Consider the following 16,705-nt stretch of genomic DNA (forward strand, 5'->3'; position numbering starts at 1 on the left):
TCAGGGAAGGATGTGGCTTTTGGGGGAGAGGATTAGAGAAGAGCAGTAAGAAAAGCCGATCAACCTCATTTGCTGTCGGCTGCAGGATGATGGAATTGTGCAGGAAGGGGGTGAGTGCAGCAGAGTGCCAAGTTCCCATGGCTGAGGTTTGGGTTCCTGTGCAGTGAGTCTCAGGTAATGCTTTTAGTGCTTATTTAAACTGAAATTGCTTGTGTTTGCAGGCATATGGATGATGAGTGTTGGGTACAGAAATAAAAACGAGCCCACAGCACAGCGTTCATTTTGCATTTACGTTTGCAAGGTTGAGTCTGCCTTCAATGCAGCTGGGGCAGGAGGGGAGAAAGGGAAGGGAAATGTCTCATAAGGCCTAATAAAGGTTGTTTTAATTGTCTGCCCTTCTCAGGAAGGGAGAGAGGAAGAGGAGGGGCAAAGTATGAGTTTATTGCAAATGAAATTTGCTGTGTATCACAGTACTTGTGCAGCTGCAATTTATTTGCTTTTACCACAGTTTTAGCCCCTTCTGAACTACCTGTGCAGACCTTGTAAAAATGATACAAAGACCTCAGTTCATTCAGTGCAAGCTCTGGACTAAGTAGGGGACTAAAGGAGGGTGTGAGGACAGAGGCTCCAAAATTTTGAATCTTTTCCTTGGGATGCTGGAGGAGGTTGGTCTGTGCATATTCATTTGGGCAACTAACCATGCAGCCCCTGCTATCCTTTATTTTTTATTTTTCTGCCTCATTTTTACGAGTGAGGTTTTTATGCTGGTATGAGAGATTTATTCATCCCTGTGTAATGAAACTTTGTACATTCCATATGGCAGTGCTGCACCTAATATGAATTATATGGGACATGAGTCATCCATTCTCCTGCTGTGGTTCTTTGATCAAACGTGACACTTGTTAAAAGAAGTGTCCAGCACTGAGGCACTTGGGCTGTTTTAATGCCAGCCTTCCCCACTCCTTGCCCCCTAAATAAAGGAAATAAAGACATTTTGCATCTTGCCGGTGCACTTTGGTCTGTCCCTCTTTTTGTGTGTCCTGTTGTTGTTTTGTTTTGGTAGGAGGGACAGCAGTGTGATAAAGGAGGAAATCAAAGCCTTCCTCGCCAACCGGAGAATTTCCCAAGCAGTTGTTGCACAGGTAACAGGTAAGAGCCTGGGGAGGGGAGTCCTTTCCTCATTTTGGGAATCTCTGTGTCTGAGCTGCCTGTCTGAGCACGGTGCAGATGTTGGAATATCACTTGGCTTTCTGCATTGCAGTGCAGATCTGTCAGCTTAGTCATGATAATGTATGCCTTTGATTTAAGACCCATTGTCCTGCACATCATGGAACTTCCCCAGTGAATCACTTTTTTTTTTTTTCTTTTTTTTTTCCTGTGGCTTGTGCTGGCAGATTTTATTTTACAGCATTATAATAAAGCCTGAAGTTCTTATCTTAAAATGAAAACGGTTTTCCTTAATTCTTAAATTGTTGTTGAGTGCGGCAAATAGATACATATCTGCGTCTCTGGGTATGGAGAGAGAGAGATAAATGTGTATTTATATATTAAAAAGTATATGAATAGTCAGGAGACACAGCTATAGCTGCTACCACTGCAGCCAGGAGTTGGAGGATGAGAGTTGGAAGTTTTATCCATCATTTGAGTCACCATCAATGAAAATCCAAAGGGAGGTTGAGGGATGACCAGACCAGCTCAGGTTTTACCTGGAGGAGCAGCAGTTCTGGGTGCCCTGAGCCTTCTCTCTCACATCCAGACAGGTGAACTCACTGCAGTGGTGCCACTTCTTCCCTGGGTGTGTTCCCAGAGCTTTCCAGAGAGGGTTGCAAAGTCCTGTTGCTCCTCCCTGGGGTGAGGTGTTGTTGTTTCCCCTCAAAATCATTTTGGTTGGAAAAGCCCTCTGAGACCATTGGGTCTGATCACTCCCCCAGCACTGCCAAGGCCACCACTGATCCGTGTCCCCAAGTGCCACATCCACAGGGATTTAAATCCCTGCAGGGATGGGGACTCCAGCACTGCCCTGGGCAGCTGTGCCAGGGCTGGAGAGCCCTTTGCAGGCAGGAATTGTTCCCAATATCCAACCTGAACCTGCCCTGGCGCAGCCTGAGGTTGTTCCCTCTCATCCTGTCCCTTGTTCTCTTTCAGGGAGCTGTGCAGAGCCACAAGGCCCCCCCTGAGCCGCCTTTTCTCCAGTCTGAGCCCCTTTCCCAGCTCCCTCAGCCCCTCCTGGTGCTCCAGCCCCTTCCCCAGCTCCATTCCCTGCCTGGGATTCACTCCAGCCCTTCCTTTAGGATGAAGACTTGATGATAAAATTCAGGAAGCTCAATCCCCTGTTACACCTCTAAGATTTGTTAACTTTTTAACCCAAGCTTGGATAAAAATCTTGAAATAGATAATTTTTAAGGTTCCTAGATGTCTGGGAATGCCAAAGCAGCAGGAGGAAAGTTGTTATTTTATGATATTTCCAGGATTTGAATTGTGATAGGAATCCAACTGTCTGGGAGCCGTGGGTTTGCAGACATGGCAGCAGTTGATGTGGGCAAGCACAAACTGGTGCTTGAGCCACAGAGCCAGGAATTCTTTCCATATCTCCAACTCCTCTGTGATCCTGGGAAAAAGGACTTGTCCTTCCCTGGTCTCAGGTTCATCCTGAAAATCCTGAGATTACCAATTTGTGTAAATGTAAGGGATGTTTTTGGCCTTACCAGATGTTAGCACAAATACTTCAAAAATTAATGTATAAGTTGAGTTGCTTAAATTGTACATGAACTCTAAAATTTTGGTAGTTAGTGGGTCCCTCTTCTGCTTTTGTTCATTCCTTGCCTGAATTAACCTCTGTATAGCACCCAGCAAGTCAGGCTGGCTTCCCCTGCAAGAGAAGTTGTGCAAAGAGGGGAAAATTGCACAAAAGGAGTATTTCCAAAGGGAGCCAGTGTTTGGGGTTTTTTTGGCCAGTTGTGGGGTCATTGAATCAGAATCACCACACCAGATCCAAGTCTGTGTCAAAGAAAGGAATGAATCTAAATATAATTAACTGATTAATTGGTGCATGTGTTTGATGCCCTGCAGGAAGCTGGAGGAAAGGCAAGACCAATCTCTTCACACTTGATCCTTTCCCTCCTTCCACCCCGAGCCTGTTCTCTTGGGTTTCAGTGGGCATTCAGTTGGCATTTAGCTTTTGTGAGCTCTCTTTATTCCTCCTGTGAGTAAATGACACCAAACCATCCCCTTGAGACGTGGCTGCCTGAATTTCACACCCTTCCCACCCAACCCACAGTGTGCTCACAGAGAGACCAGAGAAATACTGCAGGGTGTCAGTGGGGCAGAATGAGGGCTGAGCTGAAGGCACTGTGTTATCATCTTGTTTTTGAGCCAAATCCATGGGAAACCAGTACATCTTTGCATCCCAGTCATCCTCCCTGGGCTGGGTGGGAGCTGATTCATTTTAAATCAACCCCCAGCCTTGTGTAAGCAGATGCGTAGCACTTATGTGCCACCCCTAAGTACATAGTAATGGCTTATCTGAGGGAAATGGCAAATCTCAAAGAGATGTTTGGAAAAAGCAGATTAAAGAGTGTGCTCAGCTCTAGCAGGCAGGAACATCAGCTTCCTCTCCAGAGCAGGGAGTGGTGAGGAGTGACTGAAATAGCTCAGGACAGAGATCCGGGGCAGAGCATCCCAGGGCTGTCCCTTCAGAGCTGTCTCTGCCTGATGAGTGCTGGATGATTTGGAATATTCTTCAATGCCTCCAACATCCCTTTCAGCTGGGGAAGAGACTCCCAAGGAATGTCTGGAAACTGCTTCTGGTTCAGTAAAAATCCAGTTTGTATAGGCAGAGGCTTTGCAGAGTGTGTGATCCCAAATGGCATCAGCTCAGGATTTACAGCCTCTGTCTTACTGATAAAGATTTTCTGTAAAAAGTTAGTTGTACAAGAGCAAAATAGAAAAATTGGCTTTTAGTCTTCCTCCCTTCTGCTCTGGGAAGAGGCAAAAAAGAAATGAAAAATTTATGGCTGGTTCTGTCCAGGAGAGTGGCTTGGCTCTGCTACCTCTGCTGGCAACTTTTCCTTACAACCTCCACCAATTCTCTGTTTCCTCTGTTCTTATGACCTTATTTATCCCCATTCTGTAACTTGCCATGTTCTGTCCTTGGTGCAGAAACCTCTGCTGCAGCTGTGACCCCTCAAAACCTCCTTTTTGCCTAATTTTGCTAATTCTTCAAACTACACTTTAATTCAGGAACACATTTCTCCTTATTCCCATCTTAATTCTAACCTTGCAGAGCACTTACAGAATCCATAGCCCTATAGAGCAGTTCTGCATCAGTAAACATCTTTTCCTCTTGTTTTTCCTGTTGTAAGCAAGTGATGGAGAGGTAGGATGCAGGAGAGAGGAACACAGAGCTGAGGGTTAAAGTCAGCTGTTGCAATAGAAAAATGTTGAGGCTGTCTTAATCCTTATAAAATTACCAGAAACTCTAAAAGTCACTTAGATAATGAATGTGACAGGAAAAATTAAACCTGGAAGACGTTCTACAGGGCTGCCTGGTGTATGGAGAGGACAGGGCAGGTTGGAAAATAGTAACAGGGTATTAAAAAGTGACTTGAAAATAAAGAATGATTGATAAGCAGCAAAAACTTAGCATAACACTTACTAGTGCTGGTCCTAAAAACAGGAGCTGCTTTTTATAGAAACTTTTTTAATGGTGTCTGTAATAAGATAAACAAGAAGCACTTGGGTTGGGCTCTGTATAAATAATCTCCTACTGATAAGAAAAATGACAGTATAAACAGGAGCTAATAATAGTTCCTGCGGAATTTCCTCTCCTGGTGTTTGGAGCTCCTTTAACATCACTGCAGTCTGCTCAGGGCTGGGGGTTCAGCCCCACGTGGAGCAGGTGAGCTGCCAAAATTTATCAAATTTATTTTGAAATAAGTTGTGTGGAATTTGCTGAAATTGCCACAAAAATTGTACTTGGGCACCAGGTTATGGTGAGGAGGCAGAGGATGGAGAGAGAAATGTAAACTTCTCTCAGAGATGCTGTCTGAGCTTCCAAAGTTAGATGGAGGGTGGGGAAATATTTTCAGGAGCTGATGTCTTTCTGTTCTACAGTAAAGGAGAGAGGGAGGAGAGCACAGGGATGAGCCCTCTGCAGATGGGCTGAAGTGGTTTGATGGATGAGGCCTCTGCAAGGTTTGGAAATATTACCTTCCCTGTTTTTTACGCATAGAGAGGGAAGGAATAAAAAAAACACCCTTATTTTCCTGAAGTTACAAAGCAGAAATTTCAATTCAGTTTTTTCAGTTCTTAAAAATATTTAAACCAAGCTACCATTAAAAAAAAAAAAAAAAAAACAAAACCATCAACAGTAAAATACAGAAGTCATTTTTTGGGTTGTTTTTAAGTAACAAGAGAGCTTTCCAGGGTGCAGTTCTGGTACCCTTCCCAATTACTCTGCTTGTACAACCCATCCCTGTCCTCCTGTCTCTGTCTTAATTGATAGGAGATCTCCAAGACTTGGCTTTAGATTATGCTAAACACACGTGCAGTGGAGGGCAGCCTTGGAGCACTGCTGGAACAAATAAAATCCCCACAGGTTTGGAACCCACACACAGGGATGCTGAGCAAATGCCAATACACAGGGAAACTTAACTAGTTCCCCTCTGAAGAGAATTCAGAAAATTCCTGAATTATTGATCATCTCAAATGGCATGAAGCTGCATTTTGAGAAACATTTTCCTTCCTGGTTTTTTTTTTAATTCTCCTGACAACAGAGATTTGTTTGTTATGATTTTGATCTTTGCAGGTTTTCTGTAAACAAGCTGTGCTAATCTCCTAAATTGATAGATGTCCTTTGCAAGCACTTGTTCTCTGAATCTGGGACTTGCTTACAAAGTGAAGAATTAAAACACAGTCAGTTAACTTTCTTCTCCAGTTCTGACGTATTCCAGGTGCTTCTGAAAACCTCTCCTGAAAGAAACATGAAAGAAATGCAAAGCAGAGCTGCTGAACAGATCTATCAGTGAAGGTGAAAACCAGTTCCCAAAGACTTGATGAATAGCAGAGTTGAGGGTCGTGAGCAGATTTGAGCTGCACATAAGAGTGGCCTTCTCTTGATGATGTATTTTGCCATTTATTTTATATATTTGAAGGGGAAACTCTCCCCTAATCAGTTGTATAGGAGACAGCTGGGCTGGCCAGGAGAATGAGCACAGACTGGTTTGTTTATCTGCTGTGGGAAGGAGTGAGTGTGACACAAGCAGTCAGCATCTGAGCTGCAATAATCCTTTGTGGATACCACATTCCTGCAGTGTTTTCTGTGAGAAAACTGCTGGTGTCCTTAACCAGGTGTGTTCCTGGCCCTGCTGAGCCCAGAGCACCACAGCCCTCCTTGAGGTCCCTGCTTCACTTGGAGAGTGAATTTCCTCAGCACAGCTGGATTTTCAGTACTCCAGAGAAGTTATTTCATCAATATAAATACTCTAGAGAAAGTTTTTTCATCAATATAAGTACTCCAGAAAAGTTATTTCATCAATTGTTTCTGGCAGCAGGATGATTTCTTTTCTCCTGCCAGTGCAATTCCCTAAAGCAGAGTGTGATTAGAGACAGTGTGACAGGAGGGTCCTGATGGTCACTGTCCTGTGAGTCAGCTGTGTGAAACCCACTTGAGATGCAAGAAATTCTGACATGACAGCTTGGGGGATTTGGTTTTTTACAATGAAAGGAGTTAAGGATGGGTTTGGATCCCACAGCCCTGGGATCTGGCAGATCCTGGATGAATTCTTCTGAAAGACTTGGAATGTGACTTGGGTTGGTCAAGCTGTTGGGATACTTTTGGGGCCTCGACCTTGCTGAGTACAGATAAATTTTATGCCTTTAAACATTTTACAGAAGCAGCTTTTTAAGCTGTGAGGACCTGCAGTAGGTCACAGGCTCGGCTGCTGTGGGTAAGTGACAGCCACAAAAGGATCCCAGCTCAGATTCAGCTCTGTTTGGGAGAACTTTGATGCAGCTCAGGACATTGGGACAGTGCAGAATTTGTGGAAAGCAGCTTTTTACAATGAAGGTGGCACAGGTTGGTCAGGAAAGTGGTGTCTGCGCCATCCCTGGAAAGATTCAAGGTCAGGTTGGACAGGGCTCTGAACAACGTGATCCAGTTGATGTCCCAGCTCATTGCAGGGGGTGTTGGACCAGATGACCTTTAAAGGTCTTTCCAACTCATATTTTTCTGTGATTCCATGAAAATGGACATGGCAAGACCCAGCTTGAGTTTTTTGGCTCCTGCTGCTGCTGTGCCTTGCCCTTGAGCACATTGTCTGGAGTGGTGACATCTGTGCCACGTGTGACAGTGTCAGGCAGCCTCTTGAGCACGATTCAGACTTTCCACTCATGGCAGACATTTAATCTCTATTTATAATTTTTTATCTACCAGTGCTTTGTGTTTGTATCTTAGGTTGTTATCCAGACACTCAACACACACTAATTCACTGCAATGAGTGTAAGTGGACTGTAGTAAACAACAAGTAAATGACTGGAGCTGTTACCCAGTGAGTAATTAATGGGAGCAGGGCAGCCAAAAGCAGTGACACAAACCTTTGTGTCCCACAGCCCAGGACAAGAAATGGCTTTTATAAATCATAATAGGCCAAGAGCTGCACATTTTCAGACCTTGGACTTTGCAGTGGTGATCAGGCATGGACATGGCAGGATTTCAGCTAGGCTGGAGCCTTCTTTTGGGCCAGGGAGTCTTATCAACTTACACTGCCTTCTTCTGCTATTAACTTGTGTGCTTCCACAGTTACTTGATGTAAACTTGGCAGGGTCTGAGGGCTGTGTTTGGGTGAATAATTCCACTTCCTCAGTAGTATAAACTCAGTTTTAGATCCCACTGTGGGCCCTGGGGGTAGGCAGCTCTTCTTGGCTGCCCTAGCTGTTTCTGAGCTCTGTCAGGGCAAGGCAGTCTCTGGGAGTGGGGTCTGGGAAAATCAGGATCTGTTTTGTGGGCACAGCTCTGCTGTATCTGAAACAAAACACACCCATCCCTTCCCCCAGGACAATTAAAACTTCATGGCCTCCAGAATTCTGTTTGAGGAAGAGCAATTAAGAGCACAAACCCAGTGATGCTAAAAATCTGGTTGGTGTAAACCCACCTGAATATGATGCCTGAGAGTCAAGTTGAGACATTCTGAAGTTAACAACCTTCAACACACCAAAAAAAGCATAATAAACCCTCACTTTAGAAGTGGTTAAACTACAGGGGGCTGTTTTTCATGAGTTAAATATGATGATGAGAGCTTATAAAACCTTGATGCATCTCTAGAGGGGGGAGGTACTTTGGGTTCTGTGTGCAAACCAGCCTCTACCTGCCCGGGTGATATCACCAAGCAGGTGGTGGCACAGGTGGTGTTGGCAGTATATTGGTACTTGGAGCACCTCCTAAAACTTCACTTCTCAGGAGAGTTTGGATGTTGTTAACCTGTTCTGATAGCTGAAGGGCCTTGTGGAAAGCACAGGGAGTTCTGAAGTAGTGCTTCAGTTACTCAGCAAACTCTGCATTTTTTACATTTTCAGGTGAACCTATTGCTGACCTCTTCATGCACTTCTAAACCTCTTGTTTTATTTATCATTTTTTGCCCTTCCTGCATTGATCCTTCATTCCCTGCTTTGCAAATAACTGTATTAACTTCTAGGAATTTTTTCCTCCTTCTTACAGTTTCCTTAGAACTCTTGCTTTAAAAGCAGCCGTGTTTTGTCCCTGATCATGCCTGGGTACCTTGAGCTTGGCTCCTGCTTTGCTGACAGACATCTGCTCTTTCTGGGTTGTTTTCTGGGTTGTTACAGATGCTGACAGTTGGTTTGTTCCATTTCTGGGCTGATGTGATCTATATCACATAAACTGTTTTCTGTGTTTATCTCTCTTCTTATTCAAGCACTGAATGATAAGGATTTCCTAACAATCATTATTTATATGTAATAGTGGGGAAGGGACTTGTTCCCATTTCACAGAATCAGAGAAGGTGTGGACAGTTCAAGTCTATGATAGCTTTGGCTTCCCAGCTTTTCCCCACTTTGCTTTGAGGCTGATTATGCAGATTCCAGGGTGTTCCTTGAGTGAGGTTGAAAAAACCCCAGGGAGAAATTCAGGCAGTTTGGGACAGAGCAGGGAAGCTTCAACTCTGCTTTTTCTGGGATTGAAGCACCCCAAGTTACTGGACTTTGTAAGACACCATCTTTTATCAGTAGATAAACCACTTAAAATGTTTGGTAAAGAAGAAATTTTCTCTTTCTCTCTTTTTTTGTTCTGTTCTGGTTTCTCACAGGTATCAGTCAGAGCCGGATCTCCCATTGGCTGTTGCAGCAGGGGTCGGACCTGAGTGAACAGAAGAAAAGGGCATTTTACAGATGGTACCAGCTTGAGAAGACAAATCCTGGTAAACAAATGCAGCCTGAACATCTCCTGCTGTTTATTTACAGAATGGAAGCCTTTTGTTTATTAGCACTGATAATTCACTTCTTGGTCTGGGGTACTCCAGAGGTTCTCCCTCTGACCAGGTTAATTTTTTTTCCCATTTCTTTGGGAAGAAATCTGCTTTTTGCTTTGCAACAAATGATGCAGAGCTGCCTCATCCAGAGCTGTCTGTCCAGCTCCTCAGCCACAGATACCTGCCCTGCCCTCCCACCACTCACTAAATCTGGGAATCAGCAGCAGCAGTGAAGTTGTAGTCAGTTAATGTGAAATAGAATCCGAGGCTCTTCAGAATGAACAAATAGAAACCATTCATAATGGCTGCATAATACAAAGTTGCAGCAAAAAACCCCACACACTTTGTCAGAGAGGATCTTCAGAGGGTTTTGGGTTGGATCTTGAGCTCATGGATGGGATGTTGATAGCTACAGAGATAAACTGGCGATGTGTATTTCAAATCCCACCTGCTTCTCCAAATCTCAAAATAGATCTTGAATACAAAAAGAGAAGTAAAGCTCCTCATTATCTTTAACTAACCAGCAATCTTCAAAATCACAGTTGAGTTAATTTCCTTGTATTGTTCTTCTCCATAGATTTTGTTTGACCACAGTTCTTATTTTTCCCTTTTAACAGTTTTATTGTAAAGATCAAAATATTTATGTTTAATTTCCTTTAAACATTGGCTTGATTAAATTAACTGTGTAATTGTTTTAAGGAATTTAAAACTCAGCTCTCTAATGTGAACTTGGCTTCAATATCCAGAATTCTATTAAGATAAATTCCAGGGGAATCAGAGCCTCAAAACTTGTGCTTTGTGTGTAAACTGAAAATCAAGAGGCTCCAGCTGACAGTTGGCCTGAGAATAATTCAGATTTAAGTTGGGTGGGTTCAGAGGGACAGCTAAGCCTGGTTTTTCTGTTAAGCATGTTGATGCTTCTTTTTCTTAAAGTTGTTTTAAAGAGTAAAAGTGCCAAGAAGCCTTGATTTTTGCACCAGTATCACTGGTTGGAATTGTGATAGTGAGGATCCGCAGAATTCCTGGGTACAACCACCCAGTACCAGCTGCTTGGGAAGGCTGAGGTTTTACCCTACAAAATAACTCCCTGACATTTCCCTGTGATGAAAGGTGTTGCCTCCAAAGTAGTGGAGAAAACTTGAGAGTTTCTGGAAGGTGTAAAAACCACCAAAACCCTCTCCAGATGAAACCTGTTGTGTGGATTTTTCCCAGCCGTGCATCCTTTATTTGCAGTATCACACGAAGCTGTTTAGGAAATAGTATTTTGTGCTAATAACTGAACCCTTGTTCAACTTAGCTCTAAAATCTTTACTTCTTCCTCTTTACCTTCTTTTTTTCCCCATATCCATGAGTTCACATCATCTTTGTCCTTTTGCTCTTGAGAGGTGTCTAAGGAAGGAAAACTTCCCACACCGAAGGTTATGGCTGAAATTGAAATGAATCAACTTTAACTCTGCTTTGCTTTAGACATGGAGAAACTCCTTGAAGAGTGGTTGTTTGAGTGTAGCCTTTTCCCCAATAAGAGATCTTAAACAGTATTTTCAAGGAGTGTAAAAGGCAAATTGTTTCCTCTGCCTAAGCCCAGGGACTATTTGGATGCACTTAAATTCCTTTTAGAACCAGACAGCACTTGGTTTCATTTTAGAGGCTGAGGCAGAGGGAGGAACCTTCAGTTTTCCTCTTGCTGTTGGGAAAATATACCTGAGGAAAATGGGATTGTATTTATTTATTCATTGTAGGATAATCCACTGCTTTGAGTTATTGCCATCTATTATATTGCAGGTCAGCCCAGGTAGCCAAGAATAATTAGCAGGGATATGAACAAGGGTGTAAAGGAAGGTACCAACCTTGTCCAGAGAATCCTGGATGTAAATCACTGTTACAAAACCAATCTGGAGCTGAAGTTTTGGCTGCTACTCAGAGTATCCTGTGATTAGTAGAGAGAGTAATGGGTTTGGTGTCCTCCTTAGAGCCCGAAAATGAGGAAATCATTTCCCAAAAAATGATGTCATCACCACACTCTCTGTAGGGTGTGAAAGATTGTCCTCTTTGGAAGAAACTTGGGGGATGAAATGACTGCCGTGGTTTTTTGTCTAGTTGCTAACTTACTAAGAGGTGGCTTTTTGTTCTCATACATCCCATCTTTCCCAGTTCCAGCTGCTGGGAGGGGAATCTCAGTCCTTTGAGGGAAAGTCAGGTCTGTGTGCAGAGGGACCTGCAGGTTTGAGTTATCTGAGGGCAAAGTGAGGCTTTTGGGAACTATTGGTTCCCCAATTTCTGTAATTCCTGACCTTGAAAAACTGGATATTCAGAGTAAATCCATTTTTGGGCTGAATTTGTGTAGTAATGGAAAGAAAACCTAAAACTGAAACAGTTTTGCAGGACTAGGGACAGCAGATGTAATCAATTTCTAAACTGTGAAGGGAGAATAGTTTGGGAAAGAACTGGAGATCTCTTGGCAGATTTTCCCTTGGCTGTGCAAGTTTTGCTGTGCAACTTGTAGAATTCACCTTTTATCTCCCTTTCCCATCTCCTGGGTACAGTTGAGATTTTTTTCCTGTGGGTGACACCCCTGCCTTGCCTTCAGCTCCTCACAGCAGGACCTGTCTTTTACTGTGTTTATATAAGCAAATTATGACTTACAAATATATCAAAAGAGATTTATTTCCCTTTTTTTTTTTTTTTTAATGTTCTTTAAATCATCCACAGGCAATGCTGCATCTACCAATCAAAGGATTTGGTGCTGGGGAGCCTTAGGGCAGTTTTGGGGCATTGCTGCTGTTCAGATACTGATCCTATATGGACAAGACTCAGCAATTCCATCCCTTCCATTCTTTTCCAGCTGGCTTTGAGCTCTTGAATGTGCTGTTTGTTATTTGCCTTGGTTTGACTGCTGGTTTGCATGGGCAGTTTCTGCATTTCTCCTGTCCTTGGTGTGGTGGGTGTTCAGACAGCACCAGACTGGAATGTTGCAAAGGAGACTTGGAGTCTCACGGAACAGGAGAAAAACACCCACTTGTCCCACTGTATGCAATAATCTTGTTCAAAAAAATGTCTTAATCAATGTTTTCTTGGTAGGAGTGATGTCAGAGTTAATGGCAACGCTGTCAATTCCAGCCTGCTACTGATTGTAAATTTTTCTGGAAGGAGTTGCCAGTTAGGGTGAAAGGCATTGTTTTTTTTGTTGGAGGGAAGAAGTAAATGCTAAATGCTGATGTTTAAAAGGTCTTCATTCCAATTAATAGGGATGCTTTTCATTTAGATGGAGCTTTTTTTTTTCACACAGGCACCACTTGTCTGTCCTGTGTTTTGTGGAGGACTGAGAGCATTTTGGCAATAGATAAATTTTATGTATTTGAGAAACTGATAGTGCTACAATGTTCTCACTATTTTTTCAGAGCCCATAGGTTTTAAATATTTTTTTTTTCTAGATTGGTAGTTGTTAGCCTGATTAGTTTCCCTGGCACTGGGTGTTGGGCAGCGTGGGAAGTTTGTGATGGAGTAACTTCAGCTTGTCTCTTGCCTCTGTGTAGTGCAAACTGAAGGTGGCACCTCAAAATGATGTGTTAAAGTTACAGATGGATGCAGACTGCTTCCATTTAGGCTGGGCATTTATTTCTGCCACTCTTCTCTAATAGGAAGGCAGCTGTGGTCACCTTGGAGAGAAGCATGGGTGCTTTTTCCTTGAACAAAAGGGAAAACAAAAGGGAGTTATTATCAGGATGCGGCATCTCTTCTGTTATTTTCATTGGTTCTTGTTTAGTTGTGAAAGAAGAGCCAACCCAAAATCAGGGGCTGTCCCACAAGGTTTGCACTGGGAAGGGATGGTTGGTGATGTGCTGTTCCACAGAGCTGCAGAGCAAACAGTCCCTGCCCTGCTCCTTCTCCCCACCCTGGGCTCTGCAAGGGAACCCTGTGCTGCTGCTGATTTCAATCCAGCGTGGCTCACTCTGACCAAGAGGTGTTTATTGTGTGACCTGGGCTCAGCCTGGCTAAAAATACAGTGAGGCATCTGTTCTTATCAGGATAATGTACAGCAGGTACTTGCTGCAAATGAAAACTTGCCAGGAAATGGTTTCTTGTGGCTGGGAGACACCAGAGCAGTGAGGGCATGGGATGGAGAGCAGAGAGTGCATGGGATGGAGAGCCGGGAGTGCATGGGATGGATGGATGGATGGATGGATGGATGGATGGATGGATGGATGGATGGATGGATGGATGGGGAGCAGTGAGTGCATGGGATGGATGGATGGATGGATGGATGGATGGATGGATGGATGGATGGATAGCAGTGAGTGCATGGGATGGAGAGCAGAGAGTGCATGGGATGGAGAGCCGGGAGTGCATGGGATGAATGGATGGATGGATGGATGGATGGATGGATGGATGGATGGATGGATGGATGGATGGATGGGGAGCAGTGAGTGCATGGGATGGATGGATGGATGGATGGATGGATGGATGGATGGATGGATGGATGGATGGATGGAGAGCAGTGAGTGCATGGGATGGGAGCAGTGAGTGCATGGGATGGATGGATGGATGGATGGATGGATGGATGGATGGATGGATGGATGGATGGATGGATGGATGGAGAACAGTGAGTGCATGGGATGGAGAGCACTGAGTGCATGGGATGGATGGAGAGCAGGGAGTGCATGGGATGGAGAGCACTGAGTGCATGGGATGGAGAGCACTGAGTGCATGGGATGGATGGAGAGCAGGGAGTGCATGGGATGGATGGGGAACAGTGAGTGCATGGGATGGATGGAGAGCAGGGAGTGCATGGGATGGGGAGCACTGAGTGCCTGGGATGCTCTTAGAGCAGCTCCCTTCACTTCAGGATGGAGTCTGGGATATTCAGGCCTTGTCCAGGAGGAATTTGGAGCATGGAGAGAGCTGCATTCCAGTTGGAGAGCACCTCTCCTGCCTCCTCTCCCCCAAACCTGCCAGCAGCATCCTCAGTCACACAAGAAATTCACAGAGAGAAGGCAGTGCTGTAGGAAAAGGTGCTGAGCACTGGCAGGGAGTGAGAGCTGTCTCCTTTCATTTCTGTGTGTGAAAGGAGCTCTTCCCAGGCGCTTCACCTCTGCACCCCTCAGAGGTGTCTTGCTGTTTGATGCACACACTGAAAACCTTGTAGTGCGTCTTCTCCACTCTGTCTGCTCAGGAGAGAAGTTTCACTTCTCCTTAAAAGCTGTTTGAATGGTTTAAAAAAAGAATCTGAACTGGTGACTAGGGTGGAACTTGCTAAGTTATAAAGAAGTGGAGCTGGGTGGCGAGAGTGTTGTGATGGAATGTTGGAACAGCAGAATAAACGGGAGCTCAGTGAAGAGAGGGGGATGAGGAAAAGCTCCATAGGTTCCTCATCAAATATGCATGTCATAAATGATGAATTTGGGGTTGAAGTAATCTCATTCCACCCCCCTACCATGGGCAGGGACACTTTCTGTTCTCCCAGGTTGCTCCAAGCCCCACCCAGCCTGGCCTTGAACACTTCCAGGGATCCAGGGGCAGCCACAGCTTCTCTGGGCACCCTGTGCCAGCGCCTCCCCACCCTCACAGCCAACAATTCCTTCTAAATATCCCATCTATTCCTACCTTCTGGCAGTGTGCAGCCATTCCCTGTGTCCTGTCCCTCCATCCCTTGTCCCAAGTCCCTCTCCAGCTCTCCTGCAGCCCCTTCAGGCTTGCCAGGGGCTCAGGCCATCCCATGTTCCCATTTTCCACACGTTCATCCAAGCCCATTTTGGGCCTCTTTATGCATTCAGGTCCTCCTCTCTTGCTGTGTGGGGGTACTTGCTTGTAATTCTCAGCATATTCCTCTCTTATCTGCTGCTGATATTGATGTTACCCCATAGAAAAGAGAAATGGCTAAATTGATCTAGGAAGGCTACTAAAACAAAAAAAGTGTATTATATGCAGTATGTGAACATATGTAGCAGCAGCAGAAAATTTATGCTTTTGATGCAGATTTTTTTTCTACCTTTGTCTGAAAAATCTCAGGCAAATTTAACAGAAGGATTCTGCACCTCTTGGCTTGATGTGAGGGATCACTGATACTCCTGTACTCTCTTTTTGAAACCAAATCTTCAGCTGGGGAAAGTATATTGCTAACACAATGCAGGAAAACCTAATTTCTATTCCTGTTCTCCCCTGTCTCTTTGTAAAATTGTAATTTCTAATTTTTTTTTTTAGTTTTTGAAGTGTATTTAAAGCCTGGCAACTTGATAGCCACCCAGCCCCCTAAACTGTGCAAGTAGCAGAAAGACTAGATAAGGAGCTCTCCTTGAAATGGCCTCCCAGTAAATTGGCACTATAGGAAATATTTCATGTTTCAATGGAACCGAGTAATCTGTGTAGGCTCGTTAGCTGGGAATTAGGGAGAGGCACCGTGCCTTGTGTGTGCAAGGCAGAGATTGTGGGCTTCACTTCCTACTCACTCCTCCTGGGGAGCATTTGGAAATTATTTTGGGCTCCAGTACCTAACACAGATGCAAGCCCCTGGCAGGGAGGGAAAGACTCTGTGTGCATTTCTGAAAAGGAACACGGCCAAGTGCCTAAACAGCTCATTTCTTGCTTTTTAGCTCTAGGAATTTGTTTATTGGTTAAACTCTTGGGTTCCCTTGACCCTTTCACTCCTCTGTGTATTAGAGGAGCAGTGTGGTTGCACTAACACTGTGTGGTTTGATGATTAAATCCCAGCCATTCTGAGTGAGCCTGAGCACCCAGAGGGGTTTCACAGCCCTGCTCGAGTGTGCCCAGCCCTGTGAGCAGGGCTCCTGCTTCTCCTGGGTCTGGCTCAGTGCAGAAATTCCACTGGAGCTCAGGATGCTTATGGGATATAGGTGGTGGTTTATCTTTTCTTACAACTTTTTTTTTCTTTTTTTTTGTATTTTTTGCACCCTAGAGCAGCTGTCTCTTCCCTGCAGGGGAAGTCACTGAGCACAGAGCTGTCCTTCAGAACATACCCTGGTTTCTGTCCTCGTGTCCTATCCCAGGTTCCCATCCTCACCAGGGGATATAGGACAGATCGATCTCCCAGTGTTGTCTTGATTTATCTTGATTTATTAGCTGAGAGGCTCTTGTGGAAAGGACCAGGGGTAAGTTTCAAAGGGGCCTTTCCTGAAGGCATCTTGCCAAATCCTGTCTCATGCCTGATGCTTTCCAGCTCAGACTCAGGGAAAGGAGAAATACATCCATAGAAGGGGAGTAGGAGAGGA

The 16,705-nt window shown here is 44.4% G+C and overlaps 1 protein-coding gene across 8 annotated transcripts in view; it reads left to right on the top strand.

Moving 5' to 3' along the window:
* The window catches only part of HMBOX1 (homeobox containing 1), a 117,878-nt gene that overhangs the window by 64,254 nt on the left and 36,919 nt on the right, over positions 1-16,705 (top strand). For all 8 annotated transcript variants that reach the window (XM_058019546.1, XM_058019551.1, XM_058019548.1 and 5 more), the window contains exons 4-5: positions 1,064-1,149; positions 9,321-9,431. In XM_058019546.1, coding sequence (XP_057875529.1) covers positions 1,064-1,149; positions 9,321-9,431 — 197 coding nt within the window. The remainder of the gene's footprint in view (positions 1-1,063; positions 1,150-9,320; positions 9,432-16,705) is intronic.

The sequence above is a fragment of the Melospiza georgiana genome, chromosome 3, assembly GCF_028018845.1.
Source record: "Melospiza georgiana isolate bMelGeo1 chromosome 3, bMelGeo1.pri, whole genome shotgun sequence".
In the NCBI taxonomy this organism is placed as follows: domain Eukaryota; kingdom Metazoa; phylum Chordata; class Aves; order Passeriformes; family Passerellidae; genus Melospiza; species Melospiza georgiana.